The sequence below is a fragment of the Bufo gargarizans genome, unplaced genomic scaffold, assembly GCF_014858855.1.
Source record: "Bufo gargarizans isolate SCDJY-AF-19 unplaced genomic scaffold, ASM1485885v1 original_scaffold_1966_pilon, whole genome shotgun sequence".
Classification (NCBI taxonomy): Eukaryota; Metazoa; Chordata; class Amphibia; order Anura; family Bufonidae; genus Bufo; species Bufo gargarizans.
In genome coordinates this window covers 211,502-224,907 of record NW_025334588.1, presented here as the reverse complement: position 1 = coordinate 224,907, position 13,406 = coordinate 211,502, and the positions used below count along the sequence as shown (strand labels likewise).

At 55.3% G+C, this 13,406-nt stretch overlaps 1 protein-coding gene across 2 annotated transcripts in view; it reads left to right on the top strand.

Moving 5' to 3' along the window:
- PUS3 (pseudouridine synthase 3) overlaps positions 1–13,406 on the top strand; it is a 47,382-nt gene that overhangs the window by 484 nt on the left and 33,492 nt on the right. For both annotated transcript variants that reach the window (XR_006387330.1, XM_044274669.1), the window contains exons 2-4: positions 854–1,220; positions 1,296–1,804; positions 11,082–11,266. Coding sequence is in view for 1 of the 2 variants with exons in the window: in XM_044274669.1 (XP_044130604.1) it covers positions 858–1,220; positions 1,296–1,804; positions 11,082–11,266 (1,057 nt within the window). In the remaining variant the exon portion in view is untranslated. The remainder of the gene's footprint in view (positions 1–853; positions 1,221–1,295; positions 1,805–11,081; positions 11,267–13,406) is intronic.

The window sequence follows — 13,406 nt, the reverse complement described above, 5'->3', positions numbered from 1 at the left end:
GGAGGGGTCCGGCGAGGGGTGTCAGAGGGGGCAGAGAGGTGGACGGAGGGGTCCGGCGGGGGGTGTCAGAGGGGGCAGAGAGGTGGACGGAGGGGTCCGGCAGGGGGTGTCAGAGGGGGCAGAGAGGTGGACGGAGGGGTCCGGCGGGGGGTGTCAGAGGGGCAGAGAGGTGGACGGAGGGGTGTCAGAGGGGGCAGAGAGGTGGACGGAGGGTCCGGCGGGGGTGTCAGAGGGGGCAGAGAGGTGGACGGAGGGGTCCGGCGGGGGGTGTCAGAGGGGGCAGAGAGATGGACGGAGGGGTGTCAGAGGGGGCAGAGAGGTGGACGGAGGGTCCGGCGGGGGGTGTCAGAGGGGGCAGAGAGGTGGACGGAGGGGTCCGGCGGGGGGTGTCAGAGGGGGCAGAGAGATGGACGGAGGGGTGTCAGAGGGGGCAGAGAGGTGGACGGAGGGGTCCGGCGGGGGGGTGTCAGAGGGGGCAGAGAGGTGGACGGAGGGGTCCGGCGGGGGGTGTCAGAGGGGGCAGAGAGGTGGACGGAGGGGTCCGGCGGGGGGTGTCAGAGGGGGCAGAGAGGTGGACGGAGGGGTCCGGCGGGGGGTGTCGGAGGGGGCAGAGAGATGGACGGAGGGGTCCGGCGGGGGGCACAGAGAGGTGGACAGAGGGGTCCGTCAGGGGCACAGAGAGGTGGACGGAGGGGTCCGGCGGGGGCACATAATGGGGCCCGATAATGGAGCCCCCCTGAATCCGACGGCTCTCCGGGCGCTGTGGATTTCCATAGAAGTTGTGTGTTCTGGGTGTGAAGAGGAGAGCAGCGGTCTCGCTCCTCCAGCGCCGCTGATCTGTCGTTCCCCACAGGATCATGTCTGCTGAGCCGGAGGTGGTTTGGCTGCGGCAGCGAGTGAGTGACCTGGAGAAGGAAGTCCAGCGGCTGCAGGAACTGTCCTCCCACATCTCCCGACGCTCGGAGGAGGCAGCGCGCCCCAGCAAGCAGCGACACCAGAGACCCTTCGACTTCTCTGCCCACCCTAAGCAGCATGTGGCCCTTCGGCTGGCCTACCTTGGCTGGAACTACCAGGGGTTTGCCAGTCAGGAGAACACTAGTAACACAGTGGAGGAGGTGATGTTCAGTGCCCTGACCAAGACGCGGCTGGTGGAGCGCAGACAGAGCTCCAGCTATCATCGCTGTGGCAGGACAGACCGTGGGGTCAGCGCCCTTGCGCAGGTGAGTAGAAGGGGAGCAGAAGCTGCTCTTGAACCCTTGATTCCTCTTCTCATCCACTTCTGGTGCTTGCTGCAGGTCATGTCTCTTGATCTCCGCTCAGCGACTGCAGGGAAGCCCGAGCTGCGGTACACCCAGATGCTGAACCGCGTCCTGCCGCCGGACATCCGGGTTCTGAGCTGGGCCGTTGTCCCCTCCTCTTTCAGTGCACGTTTCAGCTGCCGCTCCCGCACTTACCGCTATCTATTCCCACGTGCTCAGCTCAATGTCAGCGCGATGCATCAGGCTGCTGAGATGCTGGAGGGGACACATGACTTCCGAAACCTCTGCAAGATGGATGTGGCGAATGGGGTGATGAACTTTGTCCGCACCATCCTGAGTGCCAGAGTGGAGCCCGTGCCGGAGCTGTCAGGAGAGGAAGGGCCCTTTCAGCTTTACCACCTACAGATAAAGGGCTTGGCCTTCCTCTACCACCAAGTCAGGTGCATTATGGGAGTCCTGTTCCTCATCGGTCAGGGCAAAGAAGAGCCGGAAGTGATCAGAGAACTGCTGGATGTGACAAGGAATCCATGCAAGCCCCAATACAAGTGAGCTGAGATCAAGGAGCCTAGGGGCTGAAATCAGCAGGGAAGGCCAGGTCATAGGTGACCCCAAGTCTGACGAGGGTGGAGAGTAAGTGAAGTGCATGGAGCAGGATGAGGGGCAATGTATGGAGTCTGGGGTCATCCTGCCTGGTCGGTGGAGCATTGTGATGTGGACTGTATGGAGTCTGGGGTCATCCTGCATGGTCGGTGGAGCATTGTGATGTGGACTGTATGGAGTCTGGGGTCATCCTGCCTTGTCAGTGGAGCATTGTGAGGTGTGATGTGGACTGTATGGAGTCTGGGGTCATCCTGCCTGGTCGGTGGAGCATTGTGATGTGCACTGTATGGGGTCTGGGGTCATCCTGCCTGGTCGGTGGAGCATTGTGAGGTGTGATGTGGACTGTATGGAGTCTGGGGTCATCCTGCCTGGTCGGTGGAGCATTGTGAGGTGTGATGTGGACTGTATGGAGTCTGGGGTCATCCTGCCTGGTCAGTGGAGCATTGTGAGGTGTGATGTGGACTGTATGGAGTCTGGGGTCATCCTGCCTGGTCGGTGGAGCATTGTGATGTGCACTGTATGGGGTCTGGGGTCATCCTCCCTGGTCGGTGGAGCATTGTGAGGTGTGATGTGGACTGTATGGAGTCTGGGGTCATCCTGCCTGGTCGGTGGAGCATTGTGAGGTGTGATGTGGACTGTATGGAGTCTGGGGTCATCCTGCCTGGTCAGTGGAGCATTGTGAGGTGTGATGTACACTGTATGGAGTCTGGGGTCATCCTGCCTGGTCGGTGGAGCATTGTGAGGTGCACTGTATGGGGTCTGGGGTCATCCTGCCTGGTCGGAGGAGCATTGTGATGTGCACTGTATGGAGTCTGGGGTCATCCTGCCTGGTCGGTGGAGCATTGTGATGTGCACTGTATGGGGTCTGGGGTCATCCTGCCTTGTCAGTGGAGCATTGTGAGGTGTGATGTGGACTGTATGGAGTCTGGGGTCATCCTGCCTGGTCGGTGGAGCATTGTGAGGTGTGATGTGGACTGTATGGAGTCTGGGGTCAGCCTGCCTGGTCGGTGGAGCATTGTGATGTGGACTGTATGGGGTCTGGGGTCATCCTGCCTGGTCGGTGGAGCATTGTGATGTGGACTGTATGGAGTCTGGGGTCAGCCTGCCTGGTCAGTGGAGCATTGTGATGTGGACTGTATGGGGTCTGGGGTCATCCTGCCTGGTCGTTGGAGCATTGTGAGGTGTGATGTGGACTGTATGGAGTCTGAGGTCATCCTCCCTGGTCGGTGGAGCATTGTGAGGTGTGATGTGGACTGTATGGAGTCTGGGGTCATCCTGCCTGGTCGGTGGAGCATTGTGAGGTGTGATGTGGACTGTATGGAGTCTGGGGTCATCCTGCCTGGTCGGTGGAGCATTGTGATGTGCACTGTATGGGGTATGGGGTCATCCTGCCTGGTCGGTGGAGCATTGTGATGTGCACTGTATGGAGTCTGGGGGTCATCCTGCCTGGTCGGTGGAGCATTGTGATGTGCACTGTATGGAGTCTGGGGTCATCCTGCCTGGTCGGTGGAGCATTGTGAGGTGTGATGTGCACTGTATGGAGTCTGGGGTCATCCTGCCTGGTCGGTGGAGCATTGTGATGTGGATTGTATGGAGTCTGGGGTCATTCTGCCTCGGTAGAGCATTTTGAGGTGTGATGTGGACTGTATGGAGTCTGGGGCCATCCTGCCTGGTCGGTGGAGCATTGTGATGTGAACTGTATGGAGTCTGGGGTCATCCTGCCTGGTCAGTGGAGCATTGTGAGGTGTGATGTGGACTGTATGGAGTCAGGGGCCATCCTGCCTGGTCGGTGGAGCATTGTGAGGTGTGATGTGGACTGTATGGAGTCTGGGGTCATCCTGCCTGGTCGGTGGAGTATTTTGAGGTGTGATGTGGACTGTATGGAGTCTGGGGCCATCCTGCCTGGTCGGTGGAGCATTGTGATGTGGACTGTATGGAGTCTGGGGTCATCCTGCCTGGTCGGTGGAGCATTGTGATGTGGACTGTATGGGGTCTGGGGTCATCCTGCCTGGTCGGTGGAGCATTGTGAGGTGTGATGGACTGTATGGAGTCTGGGGTCATCCTGCCTGGTCAGTGGAGCATTGTGAGGTGTGATGTGGACTGTATGGAGTCTGGGGTCATCCTGCCTGGTCGGTGGAGCATTATGAGGTGTGATGTGGACTGTATGGAGTCTGGGATCATCCTGCCTGGTCGGTGGAGCATTATGAGGTGTGATGTGGACTGTATGGAGTCTGGGGTCATCCTGCCTGGTCGGTGGAGCATTATGAGGTGTGATGTGCACTGTACGTAGTCTGGGGTCATCCTGCCTGGTCGGTGGAGCATTGTGATGTGGACTGTATGGAGTCTGGGGTCATCCTGCCTGGTCGGTGGAGCATTGTGATGTGGACTGTATGGAGTCTGGGGTCATCCTGCCTGGTCGGTGGAGCATTGTGATGTGGACTGTATGGAGTCTGGGGTCATCCTGCCTTGTCGGTGGAGCATTGTGAGGTGTGATGTGCACTGTATGGAGTCTGGGGTCATCCTGCCTGGTCGGTGGAGCATTGTGATGTGCACTGTATGGAGTCTGGGGTCATCCTGCATGGTCGGTGGAGCATTGTGATGTGGACTGTATGGAGTCTGGGGTCATCCTGCCTGGTCGGTGGAGCATTGTGAGGTGTGATGTGGACTGTATGGAGTCTGGGGTCATCCTGCCTGGTCGGTGGAGCATTGTGATGTGGACTGTATGGAGTCTGGGGTCATCCTGCCTGGTCGGTGGAGCATTGTGATGTGGACTGTATGGAGTCTGGGGTCATCCTGCCTGGTCGGTGGAGCATTGTGAGGTGTGATGTGGACTGTATGGTGTCTGGGGTCATCCTGCCTGGTCGGTGGAGCATTGTGATGTGGACTGTATGGAGTCTGGGGTCATCCTGCCTGGTCGGTGGAGCATTGTGATGTGGACTGTATGGAGTCTGGGGTCATCCTGCCTGGTCGGTGGAGCATTGTGAGGTGTGATGTGGACTGTATGGAGTCTGGGGTCATCCTGCCTGGTCGGTGGAGCATTGTGAGGTGTGATGTATGGAGTCTGGGGTCATCCTGCCTGGTCGGTGGAGCATTGTGAGGTGTGATGTGGACTGTATGGAGTCTAGGGTCATCCTGCCTGGTCGGTGGAGCATTGTGAGGTGTGATGTGGACTGTATGGAGTCTGGGGTCATCCTGCCTGGTCGGTGGAGCATTGTGAGGTGTGATGTGGACTGTATGGAGTCTGGGGTCATCCTGCCTGGTCGGTGGAGCATTGTGAGGTGTGATGTGGACTGTATGGAGTCTGGGGTCATCCTGCCTGGTCGGTGGAGCATTGTGATGTGGACTGTATGGAGTCTGGGGTCATCCTGTCTGGTCGGTGGAGCATTGTGATGTGAACAGTATGGAGTCTGGGGTCATCCTGCCTGGTCGGTGGAGCATTGTGAGGTGGACTGTATGGAGTCTGGGGTCATCCTGCCTGGTCGGTGGAGCATTGTGATGTGGACTGTATGGAGTCTGGGGTCATCCTGCCTGGTCGGTGGAGCATTGTGAGGTGTGATGTGCACTGTATGGAGTCTGGGGTTATCCTGCCTGGTCGGTGGAGCATTGTGATGTGGACTGTATGGAGTCTGGGGTCATCCTGCCTGGTCGGTGGAGCATTGTGAGGTGTGATGTGCACTGTATGGAGTCTGGATCATCCTGCCTGGTCGGTGGAGCATTGTGATGTGGACTGTATGGAGTCTGGGGTCATCCTGCCTGGTCGGTGGAGCATTGTGATGTGGACTGTATGGGGTCTGGGGTCATCCTGCCTGGTCGGTGGAGCATTGTGAGGTGTGATGTGGACTGTATGGAGTCTGGGGTCATCCTGCCTGGTCAGTGGAGCATTGTGAGGTGTGATGTGGACTGTATGGAGTCTGGGGTCATCCTGCCTGGTCGGTGGAGCATTATGAGGTGTGATGTGGACTGTATGGAGTCTGGGATCATCCTGCCTGGTCGGTGGAGCATTATGAGGTGTGATGTGGACTGTATGGAGTCTGGGGTCATCCTGCCTGGTCGGTGGAGCATTGTGAGGTGTGATGTGGACTGTATGGAGTCTGGGGTCATCCTGCCTTGTCGGTGGAGCATTGTGAGGTGTGATGTGCACTGTATGGAGTCTGGGGTCATCCTGCCTGGTCGGTGGAGCATTGTGATGTGCACTGTATGGAGTCTGGGGTCATCCTGCATGGTCGGTGGAGCATTGTGATGTGGACTGTATGGAGTCTGGGGTCATCCTGCCTGGTCGGTGGAGCATTGTGAGGTGTGATGTGGACTGTATGGAGTCTGGGGTCATCCTGCCTGGTCGGTGGAGCATTGTGATGTGGACTGTATGGAGTCTGGGGTCATCCTGCCTGGTCGGTGGAGCATTGTGATGTGGACTGTATGGAGTCTGGGGTCATCCTGCCTGGTCGGTGGAGCATTGTGAGGTGTGATGTGGACTGTATGGAGTCTGGGGTCATCCTGCCTGGTCGGTGGAGCATTGTGAGGTGTGATGTATGGAGTCTGGGGTCATACTGCCTGGTAGGTGGAGCATTGTGAGGTGTGATGTGGACTGTATGGAGTCTAGGGTCATCCTGCCTGGTCGGTGGAGCATTGTGAGGTGTGATGTGGACTGTATGGAGTCATCCTGCCTGGTCGGTGGAGCATTGTGAGGTGTGATGTGCACTGTATGGAGTCTGGGGTCATCCTGCCTGGTCGGTGGAGCATTGTGATGTGCACTGTATGGAGTCTGGGGTCATCCTGCATGGTCGGTGGAGCATTGTGATGTGGACTGTATGGAGTCTGGGTCATCCTGCCTGGTCGGTGGAGCATTGTGAGGTGTGATGTGGACTGTATGGAGTCTGGGGTCATCCTGCCTGGTCGGTGGAGCATTGTGATGTGGACTGTATGGAGTCTGGGGTCATCCTGCCTGGTCGGTGGAGCATTGTGATGTGGACTGTATGGAGTCTGGGGTCATCCTGCCTGGTCGGTGGAGCATTGTGAGGTGTGATGTGGACTGTATGGAGTCTGGGGTCATCCTGCCTGGTCGGTGGAGCATTGTGAGGTGTGATGTATGGAGTCTGGGGTCATCCTGCCTGGTCGGTGGAGCATTGTGAGGTGTGATGTGGACTGTATGGAGTCTGGGGTCATCCTGCCTGGTCGGTGGAGCATTATGAGGTGTGATGTGGACTGTATGGAGTCTGGGATCATCCTGCCTGGTCGGTGGAGCATTATGAGGTGTGATGTGGACTGTATGGAGTCTGGGGTCATCCTGCCTGGTCGGTGGAGCATTATGAGGTGTGATGTGCACTGTACGGAGTCTGGGGTCATCCTGCCTGGTCGGTGGAGCATTGTGATGTGGACTGTATGGAGTCTGGGGTCATCCTGCCTGGTCGGTGGAGCATTGTGATGTGGACTGTATGGAGTCTGGGGTCATCCTGCCTGGTCGGTGGAGCATTGTGATGTGGACTGTATGGAGTCTGGGGTCATCCTGCCTTGTCGGTGGAGCATTGTGAGGTGTGATGTGCACTGTATGGAGTCTGGGGTCATCCTGCCTGGTCGGTGGAGCATTGTGATGTGCACTGTATGGAGTCTGGGGTCATCCTGCATGGTCGGTGGAGCATTGTGATGTGGACTGTATGGAGTCTGGGGTCATCCTGCCTGGTCGGTGGAGCATTGTGAGGTGTGATGTGGACTGTATGGAGTCTGGGGTCATCCTGCCTGGTCGGTGGAGCATTGTGATGTGGACTGTATGGAGTCTGGGGTCATCCTGCCTGGTCGGTGGAGCATTGTGATGTGGACTGTATGGAGTCTGGGGTCATCCTGCCTGGTCGGTGGAGCATTGTGAGGTGTGATGTGGACTGTATGGAGTCTGGGGTCATCCTGCCTGGTCGGTGGAGCATTGTGAGGTGTGATGTATGGAGTCTGGGGTCATCCTGCCTGGTCGGTGGAGCATTGTGAGGTGTGATGTGGACTGTATGGAGTCTAGGGTCATCCTGCCTGGTCGGTGGAGCATTGTGAGGTGTGATGTGGACTGTATGGAGTCTGGGGTCATCCTGCCTGGTCGGTGGAGCATTGTGAGGTGTGATGTGGACTGTATGGAGTCTGGGGTCATCCTGCCTGGTCGGTGGAGCATTGTGAGGTGTGATGTGGACTGTATGGAGTCTGGGGTCATCCTGCCTGGTCGGTGGAGCATTGTGATGTGGACTGTATGGAGTCTGGGGTCATCCTGTCTGGTCGGTGGAGCATTGTGATGTGAACAGTATGGAGTCTGGGGTCATCCTGCCTGGTCGGTGGAGCATTGTGAGGTGGACTGTATGGAGTCTGGGGTCATCCTGCCTGGTCGGTGGAGCATTGTGATGTGGACTGTATGGAGTCTGGGGTCATCCTGCCTGGTCGGTGGAGCATTGTGAGGTGTGATGTGCACTGTATGGAGTCTGGGGTTATCCTGCCTGGTCGGTGGAGCATTGTGATGTGGACTGTATGGAGTCTGGGGTCATCCTGCCTGGTCGGTGGAGCATTGTGAGGTGTGATGTGCACTGTATGGAGTCTGGATCATCCTGCCTGGTCGGTGGAGCATTGTGATGTGGACTGTATGGAGTCTGGGGTCATCCTGCCTGGTCGGTGGAGCATTGTGATGTGGACTGTATGGGGTCTGGGGTCATCCTGCCTGGTCGGTGGAGCATTGTGAGGTGTGATGTGGACTGTATGGAGTCTGGGGTCATCCTGCCTGGTCAGTGGAGCATTGTGAGGTGTGATGTGGACTGTATGGAGTCTGGGGTCATCCTGCCTGGTCGGTGGAGCATTATGAGGTGTGATGTGGACTGTATGGAGTCTGGGGTCATCCTGCCTGGTCGGTGGAGCATTATGAGGTGTGATGTGGACTGTATGGAGTCTGGGATCATCCTGCCTGGTCGGTGGAGCATTATGAGGTGTGATGTGGACTGTATGGAGTCTGGGGTCATCCTGCCTGGTCGGTGGAGCATTATGAGGTGTGATGTGCACTGTACGGAGTCTGGGGTCATCCTGCCTGGTCGGTGGAGCATTGTGATGTGGACTGTATGGAGTCTGGGGTCATCCTGCCTGGTCGGTGGAGCATTGTGATGTGGACTGTATGGAGTCTGGGGTCATCCTGCCTGGTCGGTGGAGCATTGTGATGTGGACTGTATGGAGTCTGGGGTCATCCTGCCTTGTCGGTGGAGCATTGTGAGGTGTGATGTGCACTGTATGGAGTCTGGGGTCATCCTGCCTGGTCGGTGGAGCATTGTGATGTGCACTGTATGGAGTCTGGGGTCATCCTGCATGGTCGGTGGAGCATTGTGATGTGGACTGTATGGAGTCTGGGGTCATCCTGCCTGGTCGGTGGAGCATTGTGAGGTGTGATGTGGACTGTATGGAGTCTGGGGTCATCCTGCCTGGTCGGTGGAGCATTGTGATGTGGACTGTATGGAGTCTGGGGTCATCCTGCCTGGTCGGTGGAGCATTGTGATGTGGACTGTATGGAGTCTGGGGTCATCCTGCCTGGTCGGTGGAGCATTGTGAGGTGTGATGTGGACTGTATGGAGTCTGGGGTCATCCTGCCTGGTCGGTGGAGCATTGTGAGGTGTGATGTATGGAGTCTGGGGTCATCCTGCCTGGTCGGTGGAGCATTGTGAGGTGTGATGTGGACTGTATGGAGTCTAGGGTCATCCTGCCTGGTCGGTGGAGCATTGTGAGGTGTGATGTGGACTGTATGGAGTCTGGGGTCATCCTGCCTGGTCGGTGGAGCATTGTGAGGTGTGATGTGGACTGTATGGAGTCTGGGGTCATCCTGCCTGGTCGGTGGAGCATTGTGAGGTGTGATGTGGACTGTATGGAGTCTGGGGTCATCCTGCCTGGTCGGTGGAGCATTGTGATGTGGACTGTATGGAGTCTGGGGTCATCCTGTCTGGTCGGTGGAGCATTGTGATGTGAACAGTATGGAGTCTGGGGTCATCCTGCCTGGTCGGTGGAGCATTGTGAGGTGGACTGTATGGAGTCTGGGGTCATCCTGCCTGGTCGGTGGAGCATTGTGATGTGGACTGTATGGAGTCTGGGGTCATCCTGCCTGGTCGGTGGAGCATTGTGAGGTGTGATGTGCACTGTATGGAGTCTGGGGTTATCCTGCCTGGTCGGTGGAGCATTGTGATGTGGACTGTATGGAGTCTGGGGTCATCCTGCCTGGTCGGTGGAGCATTGTGAGGTGTGATGTGCACTGTATGGAGTCTGGATCATCCTGCCTGGTCGGTGGAGCATTGTGATGTGGACTGTATGGAGTCTGGGGTCATCCTGCCTGGTCGGTGGAGCATTGTGAGGTGTGATGTGCACTGTATGGAGTCTGGGGTCATCCTGCCTGGTCGGTGGAGCATTGTGATGTGGACTGTATGGAGCCTGGGGTTATCCTGCCTGGTCGGTGGAGCATTGTGATGTGAACTGTATGGAGTCTGGGGTCATCCTGCCTGGTCGGTGGAGCATTGTGAGGTGTGATGTACACTGTATGGAGTCTGGGGTCATCCTGCCTGGTCGGTGGAGCATTGTGATGTGGACTGTATGGAGTCTGGGGTCATCCTGCCTGGTCGGTGGAGCATTGTGATGTGGACTGTATGGAGTCTGGGGTCATCCTTCCTGGTCGGTGGAGCATTGTGAGGTGTGATGTGCACTGTATGGAGTCTGGGGTCATCCTGCCTGGTCGGTGGAGCATTGTGAGGTGTGATGTGCACTGTATGGAGTCTGGGGTCATCCTGCCTGGTCGGTGGAGCATTGTGATGTGGACTGTATGGAGTCTGGGGTCATCCTGCCTGGTCGGTGGAGCATTGTGATGTGAACTGTATGGAGTCTGGGGTCATCCTGCCTGGTCGGTGGAGCATTGTGATGTGGACTGTATGGAGTCTGGGGTCATCCTGCCTGGTCGGTGGAGCATTGTGAGGTGTGATGTGCACTGTATGGAGTCTGGGGTCATCCTGCCTGGTCGGTGGAGCATTGTGATGTGGACTGTATGGAGTCTGGGGTCATCCTGCCTGGTCGGTGGAGCATTGTGATGTGAACTGTATGGAGTCTGGGGTCATCCTGCCTGGTCGGTGGAGCATTGTGATGTGGACTGTATGGAGTCTGGGGTCATCCTGCCTGGTCCAGCCATATACGTTGATAAGTTGGGGAGATGTCATGTAACCTCTCACTCCGGTCTGTTGACAGTATGGCGGTGGAGTTTCCTCTGGTCTTGTACGACTGTGAGTTTGATGACGTTGAGTGGAACGGGGAGAAGGATTTGCAGTCCATCACTGTGTCCCATCTGCAGCGACTGTGGACCCGTGAAGCAGTGAAGAGCCACATCCTGCGCATGGCGCTATTCGGCCTAGACGCCACGCCCATAGCCACAGGTAATGAAGGCTCCTGATGCACAGGATGTACCAGGCGCGATAACTTCTGCAGTGCAATCTGCCACATGACTTGGGGCTTCTTCACATGAGTGATGTATACCTCGTCCGTTCCTGTGGCTTACAACCGGCCGCGTTGACTCACATTTTTCACATTAGTTAAATAGACTGGCGAAGTTGCGGCCCAGTGTTTCTTAGTGGCCGACTCTCCACGTGGACGGCGCCCGCTGTTCGTGGTTTTACAAACCCATTGGGGCGGATTTGATGTTGAAAATGCTCAATTTATGCCAAAAAATAAGCATACGCACTTTGCTCCACGTTTGTGCACTACCTTACACACTTCTGTAATCTTTTTACACCTTGTTTGACAATGGGCTGTGGCTTATGTGAGAAGGGGCGTGGTTTAAATGTGCCTTCAATTTTGGTACATTTTCGGAGTGAAAAAAGGTCAAAACATTTGAGCATGTAAACGGTGTACAGAGTGAAGATGCATCAGGCGCTATGATGACCCAGGCTCCAGAGCTGCACTCACTATTCTGCTGGTGCAGTCACTGTGTAAATACATTACTTACCCTGTACTGATCCTGAGTTACATCCTGTATTATACCCCAGAGCTGCACTCACTATTCTGCTTGTGCAGTCACTGTGTACATACATTACTTATCCTGTACTGATCCCGAGTTACATCCTGTATTATTCTCCAGAGCTGCACTCACTATTCTGCTGGTGCAGTCACTGTGTACATTACTTATCCTCAGTTACATCCTGTATTATACTCCAGAGCTGCACTCACTATTCTGCTGGGGCAGCCATTGTGTACATACATTACTTATCCTGTACTGATCCCGAGGTACATCCTGTATTATACTCCAGAGCTGCACTCACTATTCTGCTGGTGCAGTCACTGTGTACATACATTACTTATCCTGTACTGATCCTGAGTTACATCCTGTATTATACTCCAGAGCTGCAATCACTATTCTGCTGGTGCAGTCACTGTATACATACATTACTTATCCTGTACTGATCCCGAGGTACATCCTGTATTATACTCCAGAGCTGCACTCACTATTCTGCTGGTGCAGTCACTGTGTACATACATTACTTATCCTGTACTGATTCTGAGTTACATCCTGTATTATACTCCAGAGCTGCACTCACTATTCTGCTGGTGCAGTCACTGTGTACATACATTACTTATCCTGTACTTATCCTGAGTTACATCCTGCATTATACTCCAGAGCTGCACTCACTATTCTGCTGGTGCAGTCACTGTGTACATACATTACTTATCCTGTACTGATCCTGAGTTACATCCTGTATTATACTCCAGAGCTGCACTCACTATTCTGCTGGTGCAGTCACTGTGTACATACATTACTTATCCTGTACTGATCCTGAGTTACATCCTGTATTATACTCCAGAGCTGCACTCACTATTCTGCTGGTGCAGTCAGTGTGTAGATACATTACTTATCCTGTACTGATCCTCAGTTACATCCTGTATTATACTCCAGAGCTGGACTCACTATTCTGCTGGGGCAGTCAGTGTGTAGATACATTACTTATCCTGTACTGATCCTCAGTTACATCCTGTATTATACTCCAGAGCTGCACTCACTATTCTGCTGGTGCAGTCACTGTGTACTTACATTACTTATCCTGTACTGACCCTGAGTTACATCCTGTATTATACTCCAGAGCTGCACTCACTATTCTGCTGGTGCAGTCAGTGTGTAGATACATTACTTATCCTGTACTGATCCTCAGTTACATCCTGTATTATACTCCAGAGCTGCACTCACTATTCTGCTGGTGCAGTCACTGTGTACTTACATTACTTATCCTGTACTGACCCTGAGTTACATCCTGTATTATACTCCAGAGCTGCACTCACTATTCTGCTGGTGCAGTCACTGTGTACATACATTACTTATCCTGTACTGATCCGGAGTTACATCCTGTATTATACTCCAGAGCTGTACTCACTATTCTGCGCCTGTCCATCTCGTGGCTCCTGTTCCATGTTTGTTGTAGCACAGGTCAGGATATCCCTACGTGTCGCCAACATCCCTGTCCGTTTATGCGCATATTACCACCATTCCGCAGATACACGTATCACTTGGTGACGGTTACCATGTAT